The sequence below is a fragment of the Chroicocephalus ridibundus genome, chromosome 2, assembly GCF_963924245.1.
Source record: "Chroicocephalus ridibundus chromosome 2, bChrRid1.1, whole genome shotgun sequence".
Lineage (NCBI taxonomy): Eukaryota > Metazoa > Chordata > Aves > Charadriiformes > Laridae > Chroicocephalus > Chroicocephalus ridibundus.
The window spans coordinates 54,461,482-54,475,626 of NC_086285.1; the positions used below are offsets into that span (position 1 = coordinate 54,461,482).

The 14,145-nt window shown below is 42.6% G+C and overlaps 1 protein-coding gene across 2 annotated transcripts in view; it reads left to right on the plus strand.

Moving 5' to 3' along the window:
* The first annotated feature begins 4,081 nt into the window (after positions 1-4,081).
* PDE1C (phosphodiesterase 1C) overlaps positions 4,082-14,145 on the plus strand; it is a 315,242-nt gene continuing 305,178 nt past the window's right edge. Inside the window, exon 1 of one of the 2 annotated variants that reach the window (XM_063325540.1) lies at positions 4,082-4,329. In XM_063325540.1, coding sequence (XP_063181610.1) covers positions 4,245-4,329 — 85 coding nt within the window. In that variant the 5' untranslated portion in view covers positions 4,082-4,244. The remainder of the gene's footprint in view (positions 4,330-14,145) is intronic. The other variant, XM_063325533.1, reaches the window with a different exon arrangement.

Here is a 14,145-nt window from a genome sequence, read left to right on the forward strand (position 1 = left end):
GTTCCTTGCCACTAGAAATCCTGAATGCTGGAGGACCCCTCTGCCTTTCACACAACCGCCCCTCACCTTTGGAATCACAGACAGAAGGCTATCAGAATCGATATTGTTATCAAAGTGAGTATTAGGGTAAAGAGCAACCATGTAGCTAGAAAAAGAAAGGTTTAAAGCAAAGAAAAGCAAAATGTCTTTGTTCTATGTTAGTTAATCCTGCCAAAGAATGCTGAGGGTGCTGAAGGCTTAAGCTGATTGAACAGAAAACTTTTGTCTGTTTATGAACATACAGAAAAACAGCTGGCTCAGGAGGTACCTGAGCTGGAGATGGCTGGATATTTAGTATCACCACAGCCTGCCTTGTTCTTGATCATTTTTAGCATCTTTATAATTCTGTTAGCATCTATTTTGGGGCAGTGATGGAGGTAAGATACAGAGCTGGATATAGGACACTGGCCTTCATGCACCTTTGGTCTGACCCAGTAGGGCTGCATTTCTGTTTTTAATAGTCAAATTTTCAGTTGGTTTATGGTACCTGGGACGCTTCTGAAAAGTTTAAAAATTCAGAGGTGCTAATTCTGCTGACTTCAGTGACAGGTACTACAAAAGCATGTGGATGCCTGAGGTCTAAATTCATCACTGCTTGGTGGAACTTGATTGTGTTAGGAACCAGGTCAACAGGAGCACAGGTATGGAAAACCAGGAGGACAGAGCTCCGGCTCTGCTGAAGTGAGGGAAAGTCTTGCCCTTGACTTCCATGGGGCTAGGACTTTACTTAATGTTTTTGTTTTCCCTTTCTCACGCTACAAGATCCAGGGGATTCAGGACTGAAATAACAGATCTCATGCCTTTGAGCTGATACATAGAAGTATTTCTCCATGCAATTGATCTTCAAAGTTTATGCTTGGGAAAGCATTTGGGTGGAAACTGCAATTAAAAATCTTTCAGTCTTGCTGAGACAAATTTACATAAATAATATGCCTTTTTATACTGCAGGGCAGAAAGAGATGACCTAGGGATAGGAAGGATGGTGTTACATATTTGTTCATTATAGGTGGCTTTCTTTCACAGCTTCCTCTAGCATGTATGTTGGAGGATGGCAGATTGGATGGATCATTGGTTTAATTTGATATGGTCTCTGGTTAAAACAGACTTCCTGAAAACATGCAAACTCTTCTACACATTGAAAAGTAAAGGGAAAAATATTAAAGTAACTGCTGTTTTATGTGTTGACAAATTAAATGTTACCATGGATACCCTGGTCTGTTTACAGCAATAATAATAAATATTTTCAATTCACACTGTGCTTTTCATCTCAAAGGATTCCCAGGTGGTTTACAAATGACATACATGGATTGCTCCACACGACACTGAACTGCAGCCACAAGAACTGCCTAACCCACCTATATTGGTGCTGCCAGGCAGTGGAAGGTAGAAAATGTACTGTACCCCGAGTGCATCTGTAGGGATTGTTTGGGAAAGCAGAATGTAAATGGCAGAGCTGAAATCTAGCCAAGAGCAAAATGCAAAGAATCAGATAGGATCAGGTATCACGTTACTGGTACGATTTGGTAATTCTTTGAGCAGCCGGATTAAATTTTTACTAGAGCTGGGAAGAAACTCTTTCCTTCTTGAAAAACTTGCAGGTCAAAACATTTCCCTTTTCACCCCGAGGTGAGCACCTCTGCAGTTTTGAAGGGAGAGAGCATCCTGCTGCAAACAGCCAGTTTACGACCCCCTCCGGGGATGCGGGAGATCCCATTTATAGCCTTATTTGATCCTTTCGCCCTGATGAGTGACCACTGAATTTGCCCTTCCTGGGGGGACTGTTCGCTTTGACCTAAAGAAGCATATCAAATCATTACAATTATTTGAGTTAGTATTAGTTGGGGCTTGAACAAGGTATCGTTGCAAGGTAACTCATCTGCACATAGCTGCTGAACGGCCAGGCCCTCTTCTCTCTGGCAAGCTGTACAAAGTGGCCAGAGCCCCAGTGAAGGAGATCAGGGATAAAGAACGTGGCAGTAGCTTGGTGACCTGGATATCCTCCTGAGAGAAGAAACTCTAATAAAACTCTTCTGCTTCCAAGCGAGGGAGCAAGCGAGACTGTCTGCCTGTCTTTTATGGAAGCAAGTTTCTCCTGGAACTAAGAAACTTGACTGAAACTTCACGATCATCACTGGTGTCATCCCACAATTTTTCTTCATGAATCAGTGCGTTATGGCTTAAGGAAAAAAATGGTGTCATCAAATAAATAAATTTTTAAAAATCCCCAAACCCTGACAGTTCTAATATTTACCTTTCCTCTAGATAACATCTAACTTTGTGCTTTCTAGATACAGCGTGAGTAATTCTCTGTGCCTTTGCTTTCTTAGGCAGAGCCTTAGTGCTTACGTAGGTGTGTGACCTATATAACCAGTGACAGAGAAAATGATCCCTTAGAAACACTTTATAGTCAGACTGTTTTTCTGCGTTGTTCAGGAGACGCAGCTACATGATGGAGTCTGGTGAACTGCTTGAGAATTCTTCATTGTGGTGGCTGCCTTTACAGCAGCACCTCTCTTAAATTACTGAGCTGTGCCTCTCCTTCTGAGGTCAAAAATAATTGCAGGTGATGGAAATGTTATATCTAAGTAGTTGTTATTATTTCACACTTCCGTCTTGAAAGGCTGAGAAACCTGGAAGGCCAGATCCTCGTCTTGTAAAAAAAAAAAAAAAAAAAAAACAAAAAACAACCCTCACTACTAACAGCCTTTTTCTTAATGAACTTGCCTTGTATTACTGAGCATCCAAATAATTTAAAAAATTGCTAACAGAAAAGGTCTGTTTGGCTGAGGCTCTTCACTGGGCTAAAACTAAGTGGAATTTAAATGAACTGCTGGAGTTCAGCAGTGACTCTTCGCAGCCCTTTAAAGAGAGGGGGTTTTAAAAGTGCAATATTTCTGACTTAAGCTTTTGTTGAGAAACCAAGGTAGGCTTGAGGTTTATACCTTAAACACAGACTAGGTTTGCCGGTATTTTGTAAACCTTTTGGTGTGCATTGGGCAAGCTTTTAGCAAACTGTGTCTCAGTTATTATTTTGATGTCAGTCTTCCTAAAACTCGGTGTTTCCATGTCGTACCCACCCAGAACAGTGCAAAACCTGATTAATTTACCTGGAGTTTACTTTTATGCTTGGGAACCTAAAAAACTAGCGCTTTAGTAGCATGTTTCTAAATTAACACATACAGCAGAAAAAAGATAAGGATCGCACAGATTTATATGAACTGGAATCATTAAGACATTGACAGTGTTTTCTTCGATACCTATTTATAAAACCTTGGCTTGCTGCTGGCCTTCTGTGAAAACTTTGCTAGCCTTGACTCTAAATTTTGTCTGTTCATAGGATAGGGATGATTGGCCGGCCTTTTTCAGCGGATTGCTGCAAGCACTCTGAATCACACTTTTAAATATCATTGGGTAAAAAAACTGCAGAGAGGAGTTTACAAACCACATGATGAACCACCAGGAGGAGGAAGAGCTCGGAACACTTTCTTTGTGTGTGCGTGTACATTTTGCTCAGTTTATCATCATTACTGATAAATTACTTTTGTTGTTTTCCCACAGTCACTTACGCTCTTACTTGCTGATAATCTCTTGCATTCTGCTGTCAGTTGTGTTTCCAGAGACTTGCCGTTAGTATAAGTTGTAGATGATTGATGGTGTACTGTAATCTTGGGTTGATTCATTATACCTCGAATGATTAAAACATGCTGCTTGCATTTGAAGGGCTGGAATCCGAGCACAATTTGCTGCAAGTCAGAAATCCCCGTGAGCAAGGGGAGCCACAGAAGCAGGGGCTGCAGCATGGCAGGGAATACAAGGAGCGTCAGTGGGTAGATCACAGCAAAATCTAACCTTTAACAAAAGATGAATTGTGTGCTGAACTCCTACACAGAGATCTGACAGATATAGCTGGCTTATTGACGGGGTAGTCTCGCACTAATTGACTGCCGGTTTAGATACCGGAGCCCTCAACCAGTTGTTAAACTCGGAGCAGGCACGTCGGTGACATGCCAGCGAGAGTGTCTGGGGGAGGAGAGAGCTGCTGGGTGCATGCCTCTCGGATTCTGCTCCCCGCGCCGGGAGATGTGTGAAGTTGGGTGTGCGTGCTGCCACCGGCAGATGCTCAAGGGCAGCTAAGAGTGAGCTCGAGCGCTCTGCTTCCAGCGGGGAGAGAAAGGCTGCTGCTGAACGTACAAGCTGGCAGGATCATGACAGAGCCAAGCAGCAGAAAGGAAGGATTTAAAAAATGCCGGAGTGCTACTTTCAGCATTGATGGCTATAGCTTTACAATCGGTGAGCCTAATTTAATTCCTCTTCTTTCCTTCCTTAGCTCTCTACTCCTCCTTTCCTCTTGTTACAGCTCCAGTAAGTACAGGGAAACGACAGCTGTTCACAACTGTCTTTAGCCTTTATATGCCTTTAAAACATATAGATGCCCTGCAGCTCTTGTTTGGGTTTGTTTTCCATTCTGCCTTCTGTATTTTCTTCTGCCCGAGAAACTTGCTTTTGATATGCAGCCACTCTCAATCCTTTCACCGGGTTTTGGCACAAGTTCACCGACGCATTTGCAGAACTTTTGTTTTGGAGCCTTATCTCAGGAAAGCCTGGGCTTCAGGATTGCAGGTTTCCAACTTGCTACCTGCATTTCTTTCCGATGAGCCCCGAAAATAACCCTTGGGAACCTTGGCTTTGTTTCCAATATTTCTTTGTTCACTTAGCAAGTGTTTCCAAATCCTGTGACCTTTTGCTGCTTCTCAGTTTGTGTACAGATGTATGTAACGTTTCTCGTTGCCTCTGAAAGACAAAAAGGCAAATTGCTGGGGCAGGGAAAGGTGTGGGGAGAGATCAGGAATTTTAGGACTGGTTGTTGTAGCTGTTTGAAGAGTGCAGTTTCTTGTTTGTGTGCACTTTCTAAGGGCAAAGTGAGGCTTGTCAAAGCGACAGGTGTCTGTGTGTTTTTCCACGAGCCTTGCTGTGCCCAAGTGAAAATGGGAGGATTCCCTGAGCAGACTGCTCTGCCCCAACTGCCTGTCTCCCTGGGCTCCATTCCGTCCATCCCTATAGATGTTGGACACAAAGCAAGCTTACATCCCATTTTAATTTCTAGTTGAAATCCAAGTGAAAATAGGTGGATAATTTACATGTTATAATCAATACAAATTCCCCTGGAATACCTTTAAGATGATAGAGGTTCTACTTCCTTGCAGTTAGGAAATCAGGAAAGTTTTTTCTGATTTGTACTAGTGTGATTGGGTCACTATTTCGTATAATAATGATGGATACAAGCTTTTGACTGGTGTGGGCGGAAGTACCTATTTATCTATTTCTCTTCTTTATCGAAAACTTGGTTTGCAACCATTAACATCATGCAAACATTACACGATGAAAAAAAATTGAGGATGGAAACTTACGTTTCATTAAAATATCTTCTGTTACTGTGCATGTAGCATTTTAAAGGTGAAACGGCCAGGAAAATGCTACTTTTCAGATCTCCTTCTCTGATGGGAAGGTGGTAGTCCCTCCACAGGTTAAGGTGTGACATGCTCCCTTTTGAACTCCCTATCTTAATCCCTCCCCCTTGCAGCATCGTTACTAATAGTGTTATTTCCTCAGTTCGTGTCAGTCTGGAGGATGAACATTTCCTTTTTGACCCTAGGCAGGAGAGAATACTATCTGAAGATACGGAACATTTATGACTGTGTCTAATCGTTTTGTTTGTTTATGAACAAACCAACAGCACTGCTGTGTTCATTGCTCTGCTGTCTTTATTGCTACTCGTGCTCACAAAACAACTAGACCAAATTTTGGATCAAATGACTCAGGTTTAGAATTGCAGCTTCTTCAGCTTCTTTAGGACAGTTGTTGCATAGGAGTTCCTGTGCTATTTTCTTCTTCTGTGTTTGGTGCGCACAGCCAGCGTATCGATTCTGTGAACTGTGCATTATATAACATTTCTTTTTATATCTGGGCAAATGTGCATTGGATTGACTCACTTAACCGTGAAAACTCTGTAAACATGCTATCTAGTATCACCAGCGCTGTGTGGCACACAGACCTGAACGATTCATGTATTTGTTAATCTTTATACTGAAGAAAATTAGTGTATCCAAAAGATTCCACAGCAACTTTAGACTGTCAGGGATGGGCTTAAACTTATTTTTTTCCATCAGATGAGACTCCTGTGTAGGTATCTAGTTTCAGGTATGGCAAATTCTTGAGAAGATCTTGGGAAATGCTGAGCTTCTGCATCCGCTATTGAAGCGTCAGCTGGGAGAAAAGGCTGATACTCTTGAGGAACACAGTAATATCAAGTTAAGACAAAAGAGTTTCCATTTCTGTGAAAAAAAAAAAATATTTTGCATTGATTCACCCCTATTCTATCTGCTAAGAAAGTATGATCTTCACAGAGTTTTGAAAAATGATTGCTTACAGTGAGACTTAATGAAAATTTTCAAGAAAGGCCTGGGCCCAATGTCAAATGCAAAAGTATGTGGGCATGGAAGAAGGCGGGTGCAAGAGCAGCTCCTTGCTGATGGCTTGCAGTTAGATAGCCTCGTGTCTCTGGAGATGCTCAGCGCAGCCTAGAGCAGCTTCTTGACTGCTCTAATTTTCACCTTGGTTGCTTACAGCGCTGGCGGTGGGACAGGAGAACTGTGGGAACTCAGCACTTCCAAAGGACTTCACAGATCCCTGTGGAAGAATCTGGTCTGCCCATACCCAGAAAGACAAATGTATGCTAATACTTGATAGCTTTCTTCTCTACAAAGACACGAGGCAGTTGCAAGTCCCTTTGCTCCAGACACCACCCTTTCAGCAGAGACCCTGAGGAGGACTGAGGTGTGCTGCTCTGTGCCCAGTGAGGATTAATGTGCAGTTTTGGATATTCTACTTTTACAGCCTTTTTGCACTGGTGGCACAATGGACTATAGCGGAGCCACAGAGCGAGCCATTTAGCAGGAGCATTCAAGACAGGAATCATGCAATTTAGTTTGTTCTACAAAGTTTGATGTATCTCAGGTGAAGGCTTCAAGATCTTTATTTGCCATGGTCTACATCAGCAAATTTCAGAGTCCGTGAAGGTTTTGTATATACAAATTATTGTACTTGAGCTTTTGTTTAACTTTGGCAAAATTTTCCTCCACTAAAAGTAAAACATAACAGAATGGCAGCTGAGTTTAAAGGAAAAGAAATTAAGAGTTAAGGCATTTTTTTTTGTCCTATGCCCTGTCTCATCCTGTGCCTTGTCTCATCACTCCTGTGCAAGTGAAATGCTATTAAATCAGAAAACCAGTGTGTTATTTACTGACTTTGCTGCTATAATTGACTGACTAAAGGTGCAAGACAGAGAAACAGCCGCTGTCTTTAAACCTGGACAAATGATAAACACAAACATTAACAAAGGGATATTTTCTTTCTGCATTTATCACCTTCCTATGACTAAGAGCTAACTTCATTAAAGCTCCCACACTCTGCTTTTCATATCCAGAAGCACCTGGCAACACTGTTTTGTCCTGTCCAACGTATCTTATAAATTTATTTTTATAGGTTAGAATGAATTGAAGTGATGGGGAGTTCTGCTGTAACTCAGGTGTTATTGGAGAGGAAGGATGTAGCACTGAAACACAGTTTGCCTCACAGCAGGTGTTTCTAAATCTTGCAGAAAAGTTTCTTTAGGAGGACGCTGTCTCCATTTTGCATGCAAAAGCTCTCCCTCCAAGTATTTACAGAAGGTCTGGGGTTTGCTCAATTGGTGCTTTTGGTCCCTATTTTGAAATAATTCTTTAAAAATGTGGTTTTATTAATGTTGCTGAAGTATTTCATGTTACCGTTCACTACTTGAAACCCATTTCAACATGCCTTTCAACATCAGAGGTAGAACAGCCAAAGTAGTTCTTGATGGTCCCTCTGACAAATCACTTCAGCAATGTCTTCTGTGTTTTGGTCAAAGAAAACGTTGCTTGAGGAGGTGCGTGCGCTGTGTTGGTCTGAGCTGGGGTGGGGAAGAGTGGAAGCAAACTAAATATTGAACTGGGCTTTATTAGGACAAGGAAAAATACCTTCAGCTCTGTGTCGCGTGCTTAACTTTTAAAGAAAATGCTGCTGTGGATTTTCTGCTATTCTCTCTTGAAAGGTTGTCCATTAGGAGTGGAATAGATAGGAATGGGTTTTTTAAATGATTCTAGAAAGAAAACAGAGAAATAAGAGCAGTTTCATTCTTTGTACTGTATTTTGGCCAGAGAACTGTGTACATTATAGCAATTAAGTGAACTGTTTTGTTCTTGTGTACTGATTTTCAGCCTTATTAGAGTTTGTCATTCATCGGAGGGCAATGGCGCCTTTGTAACCCACAAAAGAGGCAGGTTTCAGCAGAAGACATCTGTAGGCCTGTGTGCGGTTCACTTTCACGGAGATTTACATTTAATTCAGCCCTTAGTTGCTTATAATAAAAAAATGTCATTCTGACTGAAGGCACACTGTAATTATAAGGTGCTGACAAATCTCTCGCTAATTCTACACGTGCATCACTCGTAGCCTTCCTTCAAAGGAGGTCTGGGAGCAATGTCTGTATGTGAGGTCAGTCCGCTTTTAGGGAGGGGAGAAGATCTCTCTGCCTGTGCAAGAGAACCCTGCCTGGCAAAAAGGTGCAGGGGCGATGCCTAACCACCGCTCCTGCTGTGGACTATGGCATCTCCTTGTCTTTGTTTCTAAACTCTGTATCATTTTCTTTGTTATGACATAGTACGAAAGATTTCAAAAATGACAACAAAACCCCCAAAACTTTGCTTTTCTTTCCCATCCTTCTTTCTCTCTCCTGATAGACCTTACTGTGAGAATGCTCTCTCAATAGGAGCTGGTAGGAACCATTGATGATTTCTGTGTAAACAGTGGAAAATTTTGTCATCTGAAATCTAGGAACTGGGAAATATAAGTTTACTAATATAATACAAAGCATGTGACATTTTTAATGTAATTTAAGGAAGTCTAATGTAGTTATAATAGACTACAGAGAATAAAAACCTCTTCTAACGTAGTCCTACCCTCAACAAATTCACATAAAGCAAGCCGTCCGCAAATAGATTCTGAAATAAAACTCTCAAGTTATGAGAGCTTTTTCCGCTCCCTCCACAACAAAGTTGTGTTTTAGCTTCAAACCTATCTGGTCGCTGTCTGCTCTGCCTGAAAAGACACCTGAAAAGAGTCTGCCTAGTTGGCATGCCTGTGGGTGAGACACCCAGCTGGCCCTTTGTGTGGGGTGGCTGGCGGTGGATGCCCGGAGTGATGGGCAGCAGGAATTCCTGCTGTTGGTACTTGACCTGTAGCTGTCCAGGGGTGGAGAGGGTGATTTCTGTGGCATCTCTGGGGTCTTGCACTGACATCTTTGATGTTGCAGGGGTGGACTGCTGTAAGCGAAGTAAGCAATCTTTGAAAAGACTGCGGCGCTAGTTCTTGTCTGGCAAAAAGCCTGGCAACGTTTTCATGAAGCTCACTTGCTTCTGTGCATGGTCTGCCTTATCACTGCTACCTGCTGTTCACAGCTGTGCTCTGCTGCCTGTATCTTGGCATCCAGAAACGCAGCTAGTGTTTGGGGCTGCCCCCTTCTGTGTCAGAGGTGTTTTGAGTGAGAGGTTGCCATGCAGGGTTGCACATCAGGTTCATCAGCAGCTCACAAAGGATCGGAGTCAGATTGCAGGTCCCCGTAGCAGGGTCACAGCAAAAGCGCTGTTTTTATCCCTCCTCTTGCTTTTATTTCTCAGGGAAGCTGTGAACAGTAAAACCTTTGCAGCATATTTTGATGTGAATGAATGGGAATCCCTGTTCTCTGAAGCACAGTTCCATACATGGGAAAACAACCCGCAGGTGAGGAGAGATGTTAATAGATAAAACCAATATCATCACTGTCAGGAAGTGTTCCTTTAATTACGTCACGTGATATTTTTTTTTTTAAGGTTGGTGAATTATGTATGTCCAGGTCTTGGTGCTCAGTCACCTCTGAATGTAGCTTCAGGACTAATGTCACCAAACCGTCTAAACCCCCTGCAATGTGTTGGGAATAAGATTCCCTAGTGGGAAATAGCTATGAAAACGGGGCTTGTGGAGCAACAGGGCCCCCAACACAAGGTGCAAATAGGGCAGAAGGTGGACACACCTGGCTGGAGATGGGGACTCTTGTTCCCTTTGTGCCAGATGCCAGACCCACTGTGCTGTTTGTCCCCTTGCTCATCTCCTGTGGGGAAGGAAGCACAGTCAGTCCTCTTCTAGAGACGACAAATGATGGCTGCTCCCTACCAGGAGGGGCCTCATCTTACCATGGCAAGAAATAGCATTTTCCCTGCTTTTGTTTTCTTGCTGGTCTTTGGCCAACTACTCCTCCTCCAAATGCCTTCTGAATTGATGCAGCGAGATTAATTACAAATTTCGGATTTTCTAGAATGCCCAAAGTTCAAAAGAATTAAACAGGCATGAACTCTTTTGTGCTTTCTGAGCTCAGTTTTAGGCAGGCAGCCAGGCCTGCTCCTGAGCCCGCGGGCTGTGACCCAGAGCAGCCTTCCCTCGTTCGCAGCCCCAGCCGGCTCCCTCTCCCACGTCGAAAGCCAGAGGTCTGCATCCTCCTCCTCGTACAGCAGTAAGGACCAGAGTCTGGGAGCTTTCAAACCTCACTGCCTTTGGGGACTTGCATTTCTGCTGCAGATCTTCTGTTTTAAACCCTTGTGCTGTACTAATTGGTCTGTTTTCCTGATGCAGTGTAAATGTAAGCTCACTTTTCCAAGTTCCATAGCTCTGCATGACTAAGAAAGCAAAAAGGCTCCTGGACGTAGCCTGCACTTATTTGCGTACTAGGGCAAATGAAGTCAAGAGGCAGGATCCTGGCAAGTGGTAAATCTGCATCACTCCACTGCAGTTGTGAGAACTGCGGTGATTTAAATGGGCAAAGGATCTGTCCCGGACAGCCTTTTCCAGTGAGAGAGATCGCTGCTGTAGGTTAGAGAAGAAGCTGCCCTATGGACAAGGAAGGTAAATTACACAGCTTTTCCACAGCTTGCTTCCAAGACTCCATCAAGATTATGCTGATGCGATTTTCCTCCCTGCTTCTCCCTGCCTGGTGTCAGAGGTTGTATCTAATGATCCTGCTGAAACTCGACCCCAGATTTCTAATAGCTACAGGCTCGAAATTTTCAGGCCTGGGAACTTAACCCTCGTGACTACATCAATAGCTTCGCGCTATGGCTGTGTGCAAAGTTGGAAGCGTGATGGGGGGAAAGTTGTAGTAATTACTGAACAGACGCACTTAATGAGGTCTCTACTGGCTTCCCAGCTGGTGAGTCGAGCTGTGTGCTGGGACAATGTGACAGCAGTCGCTTGGGTCGTTGTGTGACATCACATCCTCCCTCTTGTTGTCATAGCAGCTGCAATCAGCCCCCTGAAAATTTCCCTCAGGAAGACTGCAAACATCATCTCTCTCTTATTAAATGGCAGTGCATGGTGCTTGGTCTCTTGTTGCTGCACAATGCTACGTCTTATTCCTGTTGATTTAGTGCCCTTTCCACCTCCTCCCCCCTGCCCCCTTCTCACAGTGATGCAGATCAATGAGTCCTGTCAAATGGTGTGTTCTTGGGAAAGGGGAGAGGGTAGACAACTTGCTCAGACAGTACCACTTAACTCAGTTTCAACTCCAAGTGCCTCTTCTACGTTCAGTTTGTACTCCTTGGAGGTGAGGATAAGGAACACTGTTTGCTTTCGGGTTCATTCTCTTTTAGTATTGACAATGAATGCTTATTAGGAGTGAAAGCTTTCCAAAATCAAATTTTACTAGTTTCTTCCCCATGTATGTGGGTAGCTGAAGTCCTTGCAGTTCCCCCACGTGGCATGCCGATTGCTTTTTATGGACTCACTTTTTCACATTCTTTTTCTTTCCATTTCTGCGTCTTGTACTCTTGAACTGCACTAGTGGATCGAGTCCCCAAAATTTGTACTAGTGTTTTCCTCTTTATGCTTTACCCTTTTTCCTCTTTTATTTTGTGCTTCATGAATGCCAGTGTGATTTAGTTTGAATCAAGTCAACTGAAAACTAGGTTTTCTTGCTCAAGTCCCACCACACAGCTAAGTACACACAGAAAACTTCCAGGTAATTTTTTTTTTATTGCTAGTTCAACTATAGCAAATTATTAAACCACTTTGGAAATAGACTTGAAGTAAAAATTATAAATATGTTAACTTTCTCTGAAACTACTTTCAGCAAAATGTTCTTCTGCTTAGAATACTGAGTTTGAGTTTTGGTTTTTTTATGATCCCTATAGATAAAGACGAATGACTTACAGATACCAGACAGATACCCTTAAGAGAAAGCTCACAGGAGTTTTTCATTCAGGCTGTGATTCCGCTGTTGGATGCGCACATGAAACCTTGCTGAAGTCACAGGGTTTTTCAAACAAGTGGTCCTCAGTTAGTTGCAGGCTGAGGAGCTCTGTTGTGTAGTGATAAAAGTGCACTCCGTGATTAAACGAGACCAACTGTCATTTTCATCCAACACCAAGTGGGTACAATTGCAATTGTAACGCTCTAGGAAGTGAGCAAAGAATGAAAACGCGTGAAAGGAAAGGACTCCCTGAAATTTATAGGTGCTACTGTCAGCTGTGCTCCAAGTGCAAAGTGTTGTTTTCCTCTCCCATTAAAACTTGCGTTGTGCAGGACAGGATGTTTTATACGCTGCTGAGTGTGATGTGAATAACAGAATAATAAGCCCATTTAGTGTATATTGATTTCATCCCCCACTCCCAAAGCTGTGATTATTACCAGACATGTATACTGTTAATAATCGCTATTTCCCTTGAAATGTACTCTGAAAACGGCATCTTTAGGATGCTCAGACTTCTTTACTTGCTCTTACTTGGTGGCATTTTACCACATCATATTAGTCTACAGGAGGGAGATGGTCTTTTCTCCCAACCGCTGGCCCTTGGTTTAAAGACAATCTATGTTCTTTCTGCCTTGAACATTATCTTAATTCAGAATTACAGATCTTGCAGGCCAAATTATGTTCGGACTCTTATGCAACTCTAGTAACTCAAAACATAATTTGGCCTGCAGCGTGTACTATTTTTCTTAAAACTGCCATATGAGCAAATCTAAGAAAACTCTGGCAAAGCTGTGGGCTTCTTCCTTGCCAAAATTTGGAATATTAAAATAGAACTTGATAACCAAAGCTGATTTCGATCTGAATCATAGGGAGGGTGATCTATATTTTATGGTCCATGTACTGTATATATGGTGTATAATAAAAAAAGTGTTGAATGTGTATATAACTGTTATGGAGCACAAGGGACCGTGGCAGATTCTACTGCTGCTCCTAGGAACATAAATGATTTTTCAGCATTAATTTACAGAATCTCATTTCATGGCTCCTCAAACAACAAAGGCAGCAGGATTTTCCAGAGCCCCAGCTGCTGGCTAACTCTGCTGTAACAAAAATCAATGGATAACTTTAGAAAGTCCAGAACAGGACATCCTGTGCTACTTTTGAAAGTTCCTTTGAAGATAAAGAGTTAATTTCTTTCTGGTAACCTCAACACTTAAATAGAATTCCGGCAGGAAATACCTAAGCCCTAATGACTGCTGCTAACCTTGGCTTTTAGTTGATTGTGTGCTTTTCATAAATTATGCAGCATATATAGATCACCTGATAATGAGCATCTCGCTTCACTTCAACGGAATGAATTCTGAGTTTTCACAAGCATAATTCAAGGCATAATTTGAGCTGAAAATGTCTAATGACATTTGGGTGCCTGTTTCTTCTGCAAAAACGACTGATTTTTCCATGCTGTGAATTTTTGGTTGTGAGAAAGGTGGATGTTAAGGTAGTTGTTTTACCTCTTCTCCCTATTAAATATAGATAGAAACGATTACACGGAAACCTCCTGCCTCGCAGTGCCAAGCCACAGCATGCTGATGTGTGTTGGTGCTGGAGCCTGGCATACTTGAATGATGATTATCCCAGGATCTGGTTGAAGGGGGGGGGTGCAGCAGCTCCTCCGTGACCGCAGTTTGCAACCCACTTTGCCGCAGAGAGCAGACACTGACTGCCGGGAACTTTAATTCATCTGGCTATAAAGT